This window comes from Haliotis rufescens, unplaced genomic scaffold (assembly GCF_023055435.1).
Source record: "Haliotis rufescens isolate VD_foot unplaced genomic scaffold, xgHalRufe1.0.p SCAF_14, whole genome shotgun sequence".
Lineage (NCBI taxonomy): Eukaryota > Metazoa > Mollusca > Gastropoda > Lepetellida > Haliotidae > Haliotis > Haliotis rufescens.
Window position 1 is genome coordinate 36,447,946 of NW_025963824.1, and position 17,959 is coordinate 36,465,904.

A 17,959-nucleotide genomic window follows, 5' to 3' on the forward strand; every position below is an offset into this window, starting at 1 on the left:
ATGCCGATTTATAGTGCTAGCTCACTGAGATACCATGCCGCGGTTTAACAGGAATACCCCACTCAGACACAGTATACTGACTCCGAGCCGACCAGTCCTTGTTTTAGCCCCTTAATGCCGAGCGCCAGGCAGGGTAACAACAAGTACCATCTTTTAACGTCTTTTGGTATGACGCGGCCTGGGATCGAACCCCGGACCTTCCGCTCTCCGGGCGGACGCTCTACCACAAGACCACGGAGGCGGTCCACTATTAGAAGAAAAAGAAAAGCGCAACTCATTGAGCCGAATCAACTTTTCTGGTGAAAAGGGAACAACAAACACACGTCACGATCAGGTTTCATAAGGGCAGTTTATTTACACAAGACAACACACATGTATATATTAAATACAGGAAAAGACATAATGAATTATTGTATCGTTGACACCAACTCCTTGACACACGGTCAGCTCATGTGACGTCTAGTCCACGTAGACCTCCTCGGGGCTGAAACAAGACATATAACGTCAGCCTGTCGTAAGTATCGTACTTTGTCTTGCAACTCCGACAATTACCAGTACTGCGGCATCGTCATACCTTTGCTTGTTTGGTGTTTAACGCCGCACTCAGCAACATTCCTGCTATATGACGGCGGTCTGTATATATTCGCGTCTGAACCAGACAATCCAGTGATTGACATCATGAGCATCGATCTACGCAATTGGGATATCACAGCATGCATCAATCAAGTCAGCGAGTCTGACCACCCGATCCCGTTAGTCGCCTCTTACGACAAGCAAAGTCGCCTCTTACGGCAAGCATGGGTTGCTGAGGACCTTTTCTACCCCGGATCTTCACGGGCCGCCACGCCTGTGGTCTTGAGTTCATTCAAGTGACTGTCTCCATTGGCTTTTATTTCGCCTCAAAATCGACATAATATTTAACCGAAAGATTCTAAGATGGACATGGAACCTTCAACTGTTTTTGCAGAGTCAATAAATTCTTCGGCTGCTGACATATCAGCATGACAGCTGTGTTGTGGGGTTTCACGTACAGTTGGCAGATTGCATTAAGGGAACTTACGGGACTTAAATGTTCTGCATGTAAATTGATCGTCCTATCTCGACAGGGGCGGTCGGGTAGCCTAGTGGTTAAAGCGTTCGCTCGTCACGCCGAAGACCCGGGTTCTATTCCCGACATGGGTACAATGTGTGAAGCCCATTCCTGGTGTCCCCCGAAATGATATTGCTGGAATATTGCTAAAAGCGGCGTTAAACCATACTCACTCACTCACTCACTCACTCGACATCAGGGCCTTCTTCTAAGGTTACCGTTATATACTATACATTAGGTCGGTCTGTTGGAGGAACACCCAGATTTGAAAACATTACGAAAATGTACCATTCGTGAGTCTAGCTCGGTTAAAAAAGATCACGACGGCCTCTGTGCCTGGTAAATAACCACCCAAGCAGTCGGGGTAGGGTGTCACGTGACAAGGCAGATCACACATGGTGGCCAACCACTTCTTTCACGAGAGGCACGAGGTGCTGGAGCTGCACCTTGACCCGGAATCTTCAAAGGGATTTTGTTCGGTCAGAAACTGCTTGCTTCATTCATGTGTGAATGTCGGCAGTTACTTTTCTGCATGGCTGTCTATTTAGTGAATGAAGGCAATGTATTTTCTATTGATACTTGCATCAAATCTTCCCATGATATGTCTCATTTATTTTTTACCTACAGTAAACTACGGTTATAACGAACTCGATGGGACTACTTATTTTAGTTAGTTATAACCGTAGTTCGCTATAAGCATATATACAGCATAACTACAGCAAATAGTCGGGACCAAAATGGTAAGTTCGTTATATCCGTCAGTTCGTTATAAGCGTCTTCGTTATAACCGTAGTTTATTGTATATCGGCGGATAATCAAGACTAGTTATTCTTCATAAGCTCTGTAGCATGTATCTATGCTGAATCAATAACAATAGAAATATTTGGGCCGAGACATTAAAACTGCCACCCACTGTGTTGCAAAACGAATATATTTCTAAATCCCTTTTTTCTTTACTTATAAGCAACAGAATCTCAGCAGACATCGTCATATTATGATTAGATGCAACAAAACCAGTAAATGCACTATCATGTCATATTTTCTGGTTCACCGATCACTTGATTGTCTGGTTTGTTTACAGGCAGCCGTGGCATGGCAGGGGTACTCCTGTGAAGCGTCAGGAAACAAATACTTACCTTTGAGGCAAATTCTGTGACTGGCCGATAGGGAACGACATGCCTACCCTTTTCGAGAACACATAGTTTCAACACTGATTTTCAGTCCATTCATTTGATTCTAACAGCTATTTTGCACTTTAAACCAGATGGAATTTTTTTCGACGGATAATCAAAACTGCTCCTTCTCTTACATTTAAATTGTTTATATCTGAAATGATGACACGCCTACGGAAAGTTATGTCAGCAGTGCCTCGCTTCCTACTTACTAAGCCTCGCAGATGAAGTTGAGCTGAGCCTGACAGTTGTGGTCGTTCCACATGAAGTTCCTCTCAGGTTTGGCGTTGATGTGGGCGCAGTTCTCAGCCTGGTCGTAGTTGTTGGGCTGACCTTGGATCCAGGGGGTGAAGGTCGTGTTTTGGTTGAAGGTCATCAGACGCCAGTCACCCTCAGTTGACATATCGCTCAGGTCAATCCAGAACTGCTCGTAGTAATCTGGAACAAGAACATTACACAGTATGTGGCAACACGCACCTGTCACCTCAATGTGCGAGGAAAATCTGAAGGAAGCAGTAGAGACGGGTATCACTTTGGTTTTGTTTGTTTGTTTGTTGTGTAACGCCGCACTCAGCAACATTGCAGCTATGTGTCGGCGGTCTGTAAATAATCACGTCTGGACCAGACAATCCAGTGACTTACAACATAATTGGGATACGATGACATGCATCAACCAAGTCAGAGAGCCTGACTACCCGATCCCTTTAGTCGCCTCTTACGACAAGTATAGTCGCCTTTTAGGGCAAACATGGGTTGCTGAAGACCTATTCTAGCCCGGACCTTCACGGGTACCACTTTGGTAAGCTCAGCACTATAGGCTTTGAGAGACCAATCTTCCTTTTGGAACTACTCTATCGGATTCGGCCAGGAAGTCCAGGAACAGCCACATCTGACTTCTCACATATAACACTTCATTATTATGCGTTAAAAAGGTTCTCATGTGCTTTTAATGCTGTCCGAGATATTTATTTAACATTATTTAAAATGTCACTTTAAGAGCCTCTACGTTATTGGAAAGGTATGGAAAAGACATTTCAAATCGTGAAACATTACAACCAAACGAATATGAAAGGAAGGAACAAGATGTAAACTGTTTGTGTCTGGCAAGTATGGAGGCGTCAGAGACCCTGAACGTGGGCCTCACTTACCACTGTACTTCGTCTTGAGGATGTCGGCCACGGAGTCCTGTTCAAACTGGCTGGTGATGTCGGCCAGGTGAGACCTCAGCACCGTGCACCACATCTGTGGGGGAACATGTCGGCATTAGGGGCCGGCCATCTGACATTCCTGGGTGGATGGTGGGGTGGGTGGTGGGGGGTGGGATGTGTATAAGGAGTGAATTACATCTGTGGGGGAACGTGTTGGCACCAGGGACCGCCCATCTGACATTCCTGGGTGGATGGTGGGGAGGGTGGTGGGGGGTGGGGTGGTTGGTGGGGGTTTGGGATGTGTATTAGGAGTGAATCACATCTGTAGCGGAACATGTTGGCATTAGGGACCGCCAATCTGACATTCCTGGGTGGATGGTGGGGTGAGGGACTGGGGTATATATACTTTAGGAGTAAGTCACATCTGTAGCGGAACATGTTGGCATTAGGGGGCGGCCATCTGGCATTCCTGGGTGGATGGTGGGGTGGGATGTATGTACCAAAAAACTTTGTGAGTCTCCTCTGGAGAGCTACCGCAATATTGAGACATCCTATGCAAACATTTCGACGAAGTACAGTAAAATAACCAATGACGTATAATCACGGATGTGCGTTTGAAGAACATTTTAATAACGCGACTACTACAGAACGTAACAATAAACAATCAAGAACCTCGGAATGAATATGGACTCCTGGTTAATATTCATGTGTGTCTTACATTCGTGTCTTTGTCTGTTCTTACTTACGTGGGTGGGTGAGGTAGCGGAGTGGTTAAAGCGTTCCCTCGCCACCAAGAAACCCAGGTTCAATTTCCCACCCGGGTGTTATGTGTGGAGCCCATTTCTGCTGTAATATTGCTGAGAGCGGCGTCTCACCCACTTACTCTAACATAAGTGATCATTCGTTCTCTCACAGTGTCAGTATACGGCATCATCTGCGGGGATGTACCTCACGTCCTTCATGATATAATTCAGGAAACTCTCACACATCATTCATGTCCGTAGTTTCTTAAAAGAGCAAACTATTGTAAACTATTGTCCTAACAAATGGGAGAACACTGTGATACTTTATTGGGAGAATAACTCTGCTACAAACAGCCGTATGGGGAAATGAACCCTGGCGTGACCCACTGTGCTAACCCTGTAAAATCTTAAGAACGACGAAACACGAGACTTACGTAGGCCTGGGCCCAAGACGTCTGCAGCTTGACGACTTTGTAGCAGGACTTCTCGCCATTACCCAGCTCCCAGTCCTGGCGACACTGCCGGACTGCAGACATACGATGTTCCGACAATAGGAAGGTAGAATACAGGTGGTTTGTGTGAGAACATCGTCGCATTGACATTCGTGGTTACAATAGGAAGCAAGCAGCATGCGCTTGTCGTGAAAATTATGATCCAAACGGATATGCTTGTCTCCTTGACAGATGGACTGTTATCCTTGCTTATGAAGGCGTTCACTGGATTGTCTGGTCCTGACTCGATTATGTGCAGGTCGTCACACAGCCGGAATATTAGTGTGTGTGGCGTTAAACACCGACCAACAAAAAAAAACAAAGGAACTGAGCTTCAACTTTAACTTGTATATTGATGCCACTCACACAGTTCCTAGTATCTGGGTTTTTTACAGTCTCTCTATGTCCACGACATTGCCGATGCGATATAGCGCCGTGTATGAACGTAGTTCGGCTGCTTGTACTCATGCCGGTTTTATAGTGCTAGACCTCTGCTATACCATGTCACAGTTTAACATGGTTCCCCTACCATACGGACTCCGCACCAACGAATCATTGTTGTGTCCCCATAATGTTTGTTTGTTTGTTGTCTAACGCCGCACTCAGTAATATTCCAGCTATATGACGGCGGTCTGTAAATAAACGCGTCTGGACCAGACAGTGATTGACACCATGAGCATCGATCCATGCAATCGGGTTGCTGAAGACCTATTCTACTCTGGATCTTCATGGGTCGTCCCAATAATGGCGAGCGCCATGCAGGGTAACAACAAGTACCATCTTTTAACGTCGTTTGTTATGACGCGGCCGGGGATCGAACCACCGACCTACCGATGTGAGAGCAGACGCCTTACCCTCTGCACCACGGAGGCGGCGACACTATTATGGTTTTGTTTGTTTGTTTGTTGTTTAACGCCGCACTCAGCAATATTCAAGCTATATGACGGCGGTCTGTAAATAATCGAGTCTGGACCAGACAATCCAGTGATTGACATCATGAACATCGATCAACGTCATTGGGATACGATGACATGCATCAACCAAGTCAGGGAGCCTTACCACCCGACCCCGTTAGTCGCCTCTTACGACAAATATAGTCGGCTTTTACGGCAAACATAGTCGACTTTTACGGCACCCATGGGCTGCTGAAGTATGGTACAACAAGAGTACAACTTTGAGATTCGAGTTGTAATAATGACTCACCGAGGGAGTCGCAGAGACCGAGGCTGAACAGAGTGCAGAGAATCACGGCAGTCTTCATGTTGGATGATCACAAGTCGGGAACCGGCAATGTGGAGACGCGGGTCTCTGCTGTTTATATACCCGGCACATGCGGGATATTAGCTGATTATATAAACAGTAAAATGCACAGTTGGCGTAATAAGAATACATAGATATCGCATTTCCTTATCCTCTTATAAAAATGATCGTTTGCCTTAAACCTGAACATAAATCATTTTTCATGCAATGGCAGATTAAACTGTTAGCACAGGTATTTTATATGGGTCGTGAAGCCGGGGCTATTTCCTTCCACAACAAAACATCAGAGTTAAATATTTGATTGAGTGCTGAATAAACTGAAAAAAGGAGCGGAAGATCAAACTATAAGAATATAACAAATATAAGTAAGTCTTAGTTGTTTTTTTCAAAAATAACGTGAAAAGTGCAACATATTAAGAGTGAGGGGAAACACAATCAAGAGCATGACCCTGCGTGGTAAGATTTCAGTCGGGGAAAACCTTGACCCTTGTAAAATGTCCACGTCTCTGTGTGTTTGGTTGAATCCTAAGTTAGTCATGTTTTTTTTTTTTTTTTTTTTTGTTTAACCGCACATTGAAGCTATATGACAGGGGTCTGTAAATAATTGAGTCTTGAACGCACAGTCCAGTGATTGATATCATGAGCATCGATTCACGCATTTGGGATACGATGTCATGCATCAACCACATCAGCCAGCCTGACCACCCAAACCCGTTAGTCGCCTAACGACAAGCATGGGTTGCTGAAGACATATTCTAAACACAGGTAACAAAAGCACCGAGACGTTACACTGAAAGAAACTGAAACCCAAAGTCCTTGTTTTTACTCCTAAATGCCGAGCGCCGGACAGGGTAACATCTTTTAACGTCTTTTGCTATGACTCGGTCAGGGGTCGACCCCCGGACCTTCCGCTCATCGGGCGGACGCTCTGCCACTAGACCACGGAGCTGGTCGCATGGTCAAAAGAGAGAGGACCGATGCACCTTAAGGAAAAACATTCACATACAAGCCCTGGGGGCATCCAAATAAGCAGGGAATCAGGTTATGTTTGGACGTTGAGACTTAAGGTGTTGATTCTCGCCATGTAAGCCTTGTGTACAAGTATATCCTATAGCTTAGAAATAGTCATATGAAAAATGAAATAAATTATCTATAGGCCACCGTTACGAAACTTGAGTGAGTGAGTTTGGTTTTACGCCGCTTTTAGCAATATTCCAGCAATATCACAGCGGGGGACACCAGAAATGGGCTTCACACATTGTACCCATTTCGGGAATCGAACCCGGGTCTTCGGCGTGACGAGCGAACGCTTTAACCTTTAACCACTAGACTACCCGACCGCCCCTACGAAACTGGAATATTGCCGGCAAAAGCTTAGAAATCAGACAAGGGGGTGTCTAGACGTAATCAACTTCGGGTCATGACGGTTATGCAGGGGCTGGATGCTCCTGACTGGGATGCACAACAACAACATGCGTTCAAAGAACGTGATAATACGGCAGACCTGGGAAGATCATTGTAAGAATAGGTCTTCATCAACCATGCTTGTCCTGAGAGTCGACTAACGGATGCGAGTGGTCAGGCTTGCTGACGTGGTCGATGCATGTCATCGTATCCCAATTGCGTGCATCGATGCTTATGATATCAATCACTAGATTGTCTGGTCCAGACTCGATTATTCACAGACAGCTGTCATGTTGGTGGAATATTGCTGTGTGCGGCCTTCAACAACAAACAACTCAACAAACATAATACGTGACATAAACGGCAGCGCAAAAGAAAGTATGCAGCTCTGTTTGATGTGGCTAAACGTGAAACAAAGCGTGAATAGTAATCCAAAGGTGGTGTGTTTCATACGGGTATCACAGCTGTGTGTTGGAACCTAGGTTTGCGGTGTTTCGGTGACTACTTTCAGCCCAGTAACGTTTGGTAACGTTTGGTAACGTTTGTAATTGTTTGGTCAAATCCAATTTTAAAGTGTCTACACTCTTTTACCCGGCAGTTTGAAATTGACACTCAGCGTATTAAACAGACTATCTAAATTTTAGACAGCGTTAACGAATCATGAGGACTTTTACTCTAGAGTGATGTCCCTGATAGGCAGCGTTAACAGCCACTATTCCTCGGATAGTCGTATGGGTTGTTAGCAAGTGCACTGAGCAGATAAGTAAGCCGTGGCCTAAGTCTTTGTGCTGAACGACACAAAAAGCCAATCAGGATAACGTGACACTCCGAGGCAGTTCACACCGAGTGTATAAATCTGCTTAACTGTCATCCATACCGCAGACATCTTGTGCAAATACTGGGCTGCAGTTTGACTCATTTTAATCACTGATCCTCGATCGTTGTACGCTTCCATTACCGGCCAATTGTATAACGTGAACCAGTGAATCTGGTAGCGTCCGGACAGGTGGTTGTGGAAGTAGGGTTTATCACTTATGCTGAGTCAAGTACAAAATAAATGCTTGGGCTGAGATATCATGAAATTGATTTAAAAATAAAATGAGTGATTATATTACTAGGTTTGTGAAGGAGTTGTTAGGCTGGTGAACGTGTTGCTAGGCTGGTGTATGTGTGGCTAGGCTGGTGTATGAGTTGCTAGGCTGTTGTAGCTGTTTCTATACTGGTGTACGTGTTATTATGCTTGTGTACGTGTTGCTAGGCTGGCGTACGTGTTGCGAGGCTGGTGCATATGTTACTAGGCTGGTGTATGTGTGGCTAGGCTGGTGTATGTGTGGCTAGGCTGGTGTATGTGTTGCTAGGCGTGGTCGTGTTGCTAGGCTGGTGTATGTGTGGCTAGGCTGGTGTATGTGTGGCTAGGCTGGTGTATGAGTTGCTAGGCTGTTGTAGCTGTTTCTAAACTGGTGTACGTGTTATTATGCTTGTGTACGTGTTGCTAGGCTGGCGTACGTGTTATTATGCTTGTGTACGTGTTGCTAGGCTGGCGTACGTGTTGCGAGGCTGGTGCATATGTTACTAGGCTGGTGTATGTGTTGCTAGGCGTGGTCGTGTTGCTAGGCTGGTGTATGTGTGGCTAGGCTGGTGTATGTGTGGCTGAGCTGATGTATGTGTTGCTATACTGGTGTACGTGTTATGCTTGTGTACCTGTTGCTAGACTGGTGAACATGTGTTTATACATTGTGCACATGTTACAAGGTTTATATTATTTAACATTAGGTTCGTGTTCAAGCATGCACCATCTGTTGTCAGGGTAGTTGGAAAGATTAATGTAGGGCCAAGAAAAATATCAAAATGTTTTAATACAATAAGGGTATATATTATTTATTTTTCAAACATATTTTCAGGATTATGTGAAAGAGGTTAACACGTTTCTAAACAAATGAAACATTTTTTATTTTTCCTAGAATTTGAAATTAAAAACCATCAGACGATAGGCCCTGCGCAAAGCCCCACATAATGATGTGAAACATGGGTTTGTTCTCGGCCTTCCCCCATTCCGTTGAGAAGGCAAAACTGAGACCAGCAACACAGTCAGTGGCATCTGATGTCCCCTGATCCATGTCCTTGATCCACCAACGAGCATGGATGTGACAGCAGCATAATGACAGTACATTGTTCTGGTTGAGGTGATATTTTTATTGGTTAAACGATTAAGTCAGAATTTGGGAAGAGTAAGAAGAACTAATCATGGGATGGCCTTCAGCTGTATCAACTGGGGTCTCTCCTCGAGCCTTAGCCACTGAAAAAACAAATAGAATCTAGTGACATGACAAGGAATTTAATTACCAAAAAAAAAATTGGTACCCTCCAGCAAAAAATGAAATTGGATGTCAAAAAATATTCTGTCATAGAAAAAAATCTTAGCACAAACACCGCCAACATCCCACCCTCATTACGTCCTCGGATCATGGGAAGATACTATTTTAACATTATAATGAATTAAATTAAAAAATTAAAAATATATATTTTAATTCTAGAAGATGTTTGTATTATTACTGCATCGTGTTTATCTTTCTTCTGGGAACAGTGTTTGGAACCACCACTCCTGTCAGTGCTGTACTTCAAGCAAATAGGCTATCACAATACTGTAAACATCACCTGCATGAAACACGGGAACCACCAAGCATCACAACTCCAAATAAACCAATATCGATAAATCCCATTTCCTAACATCATGGTCTCACTGGCGTCCGCAGTTTGAGTGAGTGAGTGAGTTGGGTTTATCGCCGCTTTTAACAGTATTCCAGTTATATCGCGGCGTGTCAGCTTAATGTGGGAGGAAAGCCCGAAGTGATGCAGGTCTCAGCCGTTTACCACTTCGGTGAAACCCACGAGCACGGGTATGGTGCTGACAAACCTAGAAACATAATCGGGGGGAACCGGGATTCGAACCCATGATCATAGGTTTCTGGCGTGCCCAAGGGAGGCAACTCTGCACAGCGAAACGCGGCGCCTTAGACGACTGGGCCACCCGTGCCCCCGTCCGCAGTTTGAGGAACACAACAACGTTTGACTAAGTTGTCCCCTCACCCCACCCCCACCCCCTCGACGCTGTATGACACTGACAAACGCGAATTCCTTTGAATACCATAATGATACATTTCGTAAGCCATCAGTGTGACGACTGTCGGATATATTCAACTCATGGAGTTGGTGAAGGTGGTGTTCTCAACTTCTAGCAATAATTTCTCATGCTGGTATTTCTGAATGAATAATGGTATTTTTGTTTTCGGGTGCTGTTTGAAAATAAATTTGAACATAATAAACACATTGATTAAATACTTCCCGTTATGTTCGAGGATAACTACTCGATGACCGAGCGTGTGCTCGTGTCGCGTCGTCTGCTCCAAGAGAGGCGCCAAAAAACATAGCGCCCTCTAGGATAAGATGTCAATTGAAGTTGCGTCCCTTGAGTAAAATGTCCGACATGTTACCCGACGCTGTAACAGCGTTGGGCCAACGTCAGAAATCCCATGCGACTTTGACAAAGATTGCCAACGTCGGAAGTGGTTATCCTGATCGGTCGTGTGATCATCGCTGTGTATTCAAGTCCATCCAATGGATCAGTACTTGGAGATTAACAATATCAAAACAGAAGTTCCTTATTTATTTATTGTTTGTTTGTTGTTTAACGCCGCACTCAGCAACATTCCAGCTATATGACGGCGGTCTGTAAAATAATCGAGTTTGGATAAGCCAATCCAGTGATAAACATCATGATGAGCATCAATCCACGCAATTGGGATCGATGACATGTATCAACCAAGTCAGCGAGCCTGACCACCCGATCGCCTTTAACGACAAGCATGGGCTGCTGAAGACCTATTCTACCCCGGAATCTTCACGGGTCCCTTATTTATTGAGTAGGGTGGTAAAGATTAAAAAAAGATAGAGTTTGGATGACAGTACTGTTTTCCTCACGACAAGAGAATAGTTTAAATCATAGATCTCATGAACACAATAATTTGGCGTCTTTAAAAGAATACCTGAAAAAGATGTTGACATTATCCACGCGAATATGTTAATACAAAGGTACAAAGAAAACAAGTGGTGATATATGTCAAAATATTTGTAAAAAGCATTGAATAATATAAGTGATGTGAAAAGGTGATGAACGTGGTTTATCTTATATTACAGAGGATATTGAATGCAAAAGAAGAAATATTACAATGTCTACAAAGATGTATGTACATTGGGTCACCTGAACCACCCCTTCCCTTTTGTCCGATACCCCTGACAAAATATAAACATAGATCACGAGAGGCAACCTGGCCAGGTTCACCGATTCGACCAATGAGGATGGAATACACTCAAGCGTTTAATACCGATCAGATCAACTTCAACCCATGAATTCGACCGATCAGGATGTAACCGTTGGAATGCTTGCCTGGCCTGCGTTTGTGTTTCCGGCACGTTATTATGGCTCTTTGTGATATTGCTGGGAATAACCGAGTTTATTATATACATATGAATGAAATACTGGAATTTATCAGTGACGATAGATCAAGTTATCAGTCACTAGTGACTGATATAAAAAGGTTATATCAGTCACTAGTGACTGATATAAACAAGGTGCCGGAACTACTTGGAATTTTTTGACGAGTCTGATGAGGGACAAAACACTCTCCACAAGACTGTATGATAAGAGGGATGACATTAACATTCCAACTTTCACAACACTTGAGATACAATCGAGCACGCTCTTTCTATCAAACTTCAAGCGTCAAACGACTCTTCCTGAAAAGTTCCTTGATCACGGTAACAACATTCAAGGCCTCAGTAAAGTTTTCAAAAAGTCTTATTGTAGACATGTGGCAGACATTTCCAATTTTGACGCACCAGTGAAAAAAACGATGTTCGATGTATTTCACTATTTTGACCAGTACCATATATTCCCGTACTTTGTACAATTGACTTCCCTTTGTATGTGTTTGTGACGATGATCACCTTTTAGCGAACACCTAACTTGATAGTGATTCATAAACACATGCTCAAGATAAAGTCGGAACCGTGCAATCGGATTTTGGAGATAATATTTTAGATGGATATGGAACGGGTTTTGTCGTTTTCATTGAATTAGCGTATATTTTACTTTATCTGGAGCCGTAAGACTTATTGCTAAAAGAACGGGCATTTATTTTTGATGAAGTCTATATCATTTCACAATGTACAGAAAGGGTATTTCGACAGTTGGGTTCTTTAATTACAAAGACCCATTTCAAATCAATATTTTGTGTAGCGATCCAATAGCACGGCAAGCATCATCATGCGTCCCCTGAAGTGTCCATGCATCTCTAGAACTGTCATGGCTCGGAGCCACTGACCAGAGTTTTATGCACACACGCATCACACATGCGACAAATCCCTTTCACTGACACTGGTGAGTCATGCTTCCTGTGGGTCATCTGAATAGAGAAACCTCCCAGACAAGCCCACCTGCTTCGAATGACTATTCTGTAGCAGCGGCGCGTTTTCAGAGATGCTGCCAATGGATCGGGCCTTCTTCAGCTTCTGTCTCCTCTTGGCCTCCCGGATCCTGTGCTCATCCCGCCGTAGGGTCTGGATGGCTTCCCAATCGTCGTTGGTCTCAGTGTCGTGCAGGCGGGTGGCGCCTCCGAACGACCAGGAGGTTTTCATGGGTGCGCCATATTTGAAGGGGGCTCTGGCCAGGAAGTGGATGAGTGTTGAGATGCGGTGGATGATCATTGCCAGGAACTGGACCAGCAGCAGGGTGCCGAATATGAACAGAAAACTCAGACCTGGAAATCATATTTATGTAAAGTTGATACAACATCGGAGATATAGAAACATGGTATAGATACAGCTTTGGCCACTACAGTGAGAAAGGTGAAATAGGGTTTAACGTCGCATCCAAGATTATTGCACTTATATAGCCACGTGCATGATTTTTTGTGAGGCACTTGTACTAGTCCGGACTGAAGCCGATTTATAGTGCTAGCACACTGAAATAACATGCTTCAGTTTAACACGAATACCCCACTCAGACACGATATACTGACACGTGTTTTAATGTACCAAACTTTATCAATATTATTTCAATCATGAAAATAACCTTCCCAATCGCTTCCTCGTGCTCAAATAGTCTTATGGGTTTATGTGCCCTGTCTAGTTCAAATGTTTCTCCGATTATAGATTTTCGTCGGAAATGTAATATGGCCGCCAATATGTCAGCGGGCACTATGGGGCAATATGTCGCCTGGGGAACATCAAATTAATTCAGTAGACACTACGAGGAATACGAAAAATGTAAGACAGAAATTTATTTGGGCATGGGGACCCTATCTTCCTTCTAGACTAAACAGAGAGCTCATATAGGTGGAATATTGCTGATTGTGACTTTCAAAACTCAGTCACAGACTAACTCGTTTCAAATAAAGTGCCTAAGATGTAATATGTCTCACTCCCACACCAGTCATAGTAAAGGGTCACGGCGTAGTTCTATATACCTGGTGGGTTTGTTCCTAGGACAGTGAGAGTTATGTTGTACATACCAAGTGGGTTTTTTCCTAGGACAGTGGGAGTTATGTTGTACATACCAAGTGGGTTTTTTCCTAGGACAGTGAGAGTTATGTTGTACATACCAAGTGGGTTTGTTCCTAGGACAGTGAGAGTTATGTTGTACATACCAAGTGGGTTTGTTCCTAGGACAGTGAGAGTTATGTTGTACATACCAAGTGGGTTTGTTCCTAGGACAGTGAGAGTTATGTTGTACATACCAAGTGGGTTTGTTCCTAGGACAGTGAGAGTTATGTTGTACATACCAAGTGGGTTTGTTCCTAGGACAGTGAGAGTTATGTTGTACATACCAAGTGGGTTTGTTCCTAGGATAGTGAGAGTTATGTTGTACATACCAAGTGGGTTTGTTCCTAGGATAGTGAGAGTCGCGTTGTACATACCAAGTGGGTTTGTGCCTAGGATAGTGAGAGTTATGTTGTACATACCAAGTGGGTTTGTTCCTAGGATAGTGAGAGTTATGTTGTACATACCAAGTGGGTTTGTTCCTAGGATAGTGAGAGTCACGTTGTACATACCAAGTGGGTTTGTTCCTAGGATAGTGAGAGTTACGTCGCACATACCAAGTGGGTTTGTTCATAGGATAGTGAGAGTCACGTTGTACATACCAAGTGGGTTTGGTCCTTGGATAGAGAGAGTGACGTTGTACATACCAAGTGGGTTTGTTCCTAGGATAGTGAGAGTTATGTTGTACATACCAAGTGGGTTCGTTCCTAGGATAGTGAGAATCACGTTGTACATACCAAGTGGGTTTGATCCTAGGATAGTGAGAATCACGTTGTACATACCAAGAGGGTTTGATCCTAGGATAGTGAGAGTTACGTTATACATACCAAGTGGGTTTGTTCCTAGGATAGTGAGAGTCACGTTGTACATACCAAGTGGGTTTGTTCCTAGGAAAGTGAGAGTCACGTTGTACATACCAAGTGGGTTTGTTCCTAGGATAGTGAGAGTTATGTTGTACATACCAAGTGGGTTCGTTCCTAGGATAGTGAGAATCACGTTGTACATACCAAGTGGGTTTGATCCTAGGATAGTGAGAGTTATGTTGTACATACCAAGTGAGTTTGTTCCTAGGATAGTGAGAATCACGTTGTACATACCAAGTGGGTTTGATCCTAGGAAAGTGAGAGTCACGTTGTACATACCAAGTGAGTTTGTTCCTAGGATAGTGAGAGTCACGTTGTACATACCAAGTGAGTATGTTCCTAGGAAAGTGAGAGTCACGTTGTACATACCAAGTGAGTTTGTTCCTAGGAAAGTGAGAGTCACGTTGTACATACCAAGTGGGTTTGGTCCTAGGATAGTGAGAGTTATGTTGTACATACCAAGTGAGAGTCACGTTGTACATACCAAGCGAGAGTCACTTTGTACATACCTGGTTGGTTTGTTCCTAGGAAAGTAAGAGTCACGTTGTACATACCAAGTGGGTTTGCTCCAAGGACAGTGAGGTTTCCTTTAGAAGCCAGAGTGGTGATGAGTATCAACCACAGCGAGTTGCTGACGGCCACAATCATGAGCCAGGAGTTCCTCAGATCGCTCAGTCTCGCTATGGAGAAAAATGAAGCAATTGAACCAAGCAATTGTTTTATCATGTTTGTTTTATGCTCCCCTCGTCCGATTTCCACCACGTCTGAAAGCAAGGGAAAAACATGCAGGTCCAAGCAGGGCAAAAACATGCAGGGCCAAGCAGGGCATGCCATTATTGCTGTACGGGCTGACCGAGATCAGTGAGTTGGCTGCTCGTTAGATTTGATATAAAGCATACATGGAAGCATACTGGGAGATAATAATAGGAGGTGGTTATATGGCTGCGCTTGACTGCCAACGATAAAGTTTAACAAAACATTTTCTCGATGTTAGTGAGTGCGTGGTTAGGATGGAATGACGCCAATATGAGAAATAGAGCATATAGCATATAAGGACTGACGAGGAGCTGATGTCTCGGTCGGACAATACGGTGGGTCGCAGGATTTCCATCCCGTCGAATATTCACATTGAGCATTTAGTGGTAGATTAGAACTAGGGCAAATCATGCACCCGCAAAGGTCCGAGTGAAAATGGGTCTTCAGCAACCTCATATTAAGGATTTGTGGTCAGACTCGCTGACGTCAATCACTGGAGAGTGGCGGAAGAAAGCAAACAATCACCATGCTTGTCACAAGATGATGAAATGGTTAACTTAATTGCGAATTCAGCAATGGTCCATCAATGTGAATGCGACCTGTACACGATTAAGCCTGCCAACCGATCCAATTAGTCCTGCATACAGTTACCAAAGCTTGCTGGGGACCTATTTCAACCCAGAATCTCAACAGGGTGCATGTTATGTTGTTGATACCTTTCAGCTCTCCTTCAATACCAAATGCCTTGTTGCCAGGTTTCAGTGAATCCTCAATCAACCGTTTCCAGAAATCGTACTCTCCAACGTTAGATTTCCTGAGAAGGTGCTTGGGAGATCTGTCGACACGTGCTTTCATGACTATGGCCTTCTTCTCAGCTGCAACAGTCATCAGGTTCTATAAGTGTGCAGCCAGTAGCCGCAGTTTTTGTGTGGCACCTGAGTGTACAATGCCAGGCACCAAGCCGCATAGGGGAGGCTGGGGGTTACTAGCACTGATAGTTGAAAGAAAGGACATATCAAAGGACAAATGGAAGCCAGCTAGGCGATCTTTATACTCCTTATTGACTTGACAGATTTCAGTTCTACCCGTATACATCATTTAAAGATAAAATATAAAAATCATTTTCAATATGTTTTATTATAATTATTTTTATCTAATATATCAATCTACATTTCTTTTAGAAACATTTGCAAACAGTGTAGCTGGAAAGCAATGTCTGATAATTTTGGAGGAAATCATCTGAGCTTTTGGATGTTGATCATGATGTGCTCACTGCACAAACTGGTTTGGTGGTGCACGTACACAATTGATTCTTGCCATGTATGAACAAACAAAACAACTTGCTGGATGATCTGATAAATATGTGGTGTGAAGATTATAATTATTCGACTATTATTTTCAAAATAATTCAACACGTTTGTACATTCCCAGTGCCTTGCGTCCAATAATATGACATGGTTGTCTCCTTAAGAGTATAGTATGAATTTGGAAAATACTTAAATATGGTTTGTCAGTTAGAGGTATCAAACCACAAATAACCCCCTCTGATAGAAACAGCCGATTTGACGGCCACATATATTGATCATATACAGCGCCATATTTTGTTTCAGGGCTGTTGTCGGTGGTCGGCAAACACTGGTCTCAATCCATGCCGCTTCACTCAATATATTTGCTAGCACCACAGAGTTCGGGTTTAATTAAGTTATGATGAAATGGAGATAAAGATTACAAATATAGTATGTTTATCTCCTGATTAACCTACTGAGCTAGTATTGTGTAAAGTGAGAAGCATAGCTTACCTTCCGTTGGCTCCCTCAACTTCCGTATGGCGTACAGAAGCCTCTTGATGTGCCCTGCAATAGAAACCCAGGCCTTTGAATAATCACTGTCCATATCACAGTGTGCCCTCCAAACTCTCCAATCCGTAGATTGTCTGATTCAGACTTGCACAGCCCCGTCATCATAACTGGACTTGTTTCTGATTGCGGCGTAAAACATCAAGCACACAAACAACATGCAAGCACAAGAGCAAACACCATAATTTTGGAGTAATACAAAAACATGTTGACCAACATTAACTCTAATCTCCCGATATGTCTGGAACAACGCAATAAGCCGTGTAGCACCAAACCTACCTACTCTCCTTCCCTGTAGAACCTCCATGTTGAATTGATACTTGATTATATTGTAAGAACATTTTTTGACATCCATAACATTATTTCAGCAAATAAACTCAGTCCTGTAACATCCAAGTATGGATCCCCTAAAATGAATTAAAGGCGAGTGTAAGTAATTATATGCTAGTATATGTTATTAAATGTTATTATATATGTTATATTATGTTATTATATATATACCGGAAGTGACGCAGTTCAAACCACACGTTTCCTTCCCCTTGTTGTATTCATACCCGCTTTGCTCTCATTACAGGACAC

General features: G+C 43.5%; 2 protein-coding genes across 7 annotated transcripts in view; both read right to left on the reverse strand.

The window, feature by feature from the left end:
* Nucleotides 1-330: 330 nt before the first annotated feature.
* Nucleotides 331-5,982, reverse strand: LOC124113189 (perlucin-like). The gene is made up of 5 exons (XM_046473465.1): nucleotides 5,848-5,982; nucleotides 4,588-4,679; nucleotides 3,411-3,504; nucleotides 2,475-2,700; nucleotides 331-484 (listed from the first exon to the last, which is right to left on the reverse strand). Exons 1-5 carry the CDS (start codon nucleotides 5,903-5,905, stop codon nucleotides 460-462), a joined length of 495 nt encoding a protein of 164 aa, XP_046329421.1. The 5' UTR covers nucleotides 5,906-5,982; the 3' UTR covers nucleotides 331-459.
* Nucleotides 5,983-9,480: 3,498 nt separating this feature from the next.
* Nucleotides 9,481-17,959, reverse strand: part of LOC124113182 — a 43,495-nt gene continuing 35,016 nt past the window's right edge. For 5 of the 6 annotated variants that reach the window (XM_046473449.2, XM_048395376.1, XM_046473443.2 and 2 more), the window contains 5 exons: nucleotides 17,324-17,377; nucleotides 16,241-16,399; nucleotides 15,323-15,448; nucleotides 12,802-13,124; nucleotides 9,481-9,604 (listed from right to left, as the gene is read on the reverse strand). In XM_046473449.2, the coding sequence (XP_046329405.2) occupies nucleotides 9,551-9,604; nucleotides 12,802-13,124; nucleotides 15,323-15,448; nucleotides 16,241-16,399; nucleotides 17,324-17,377 (716 nt within the window). In that variant the 3' untranslated portion in view covers nucleotides 9,481-9,550. Of the gene's footprint in view, nucleotides 9,605-12,480; nucleotides 13,125-15,322; nucleotides 15,449-16,240; nucleotides 16,400-17,323; nucleotides 17,378-17,959 lie in introns of those variants that run through there. The other variant, XM_046473450.2, reaches the window with a different exon arrangement.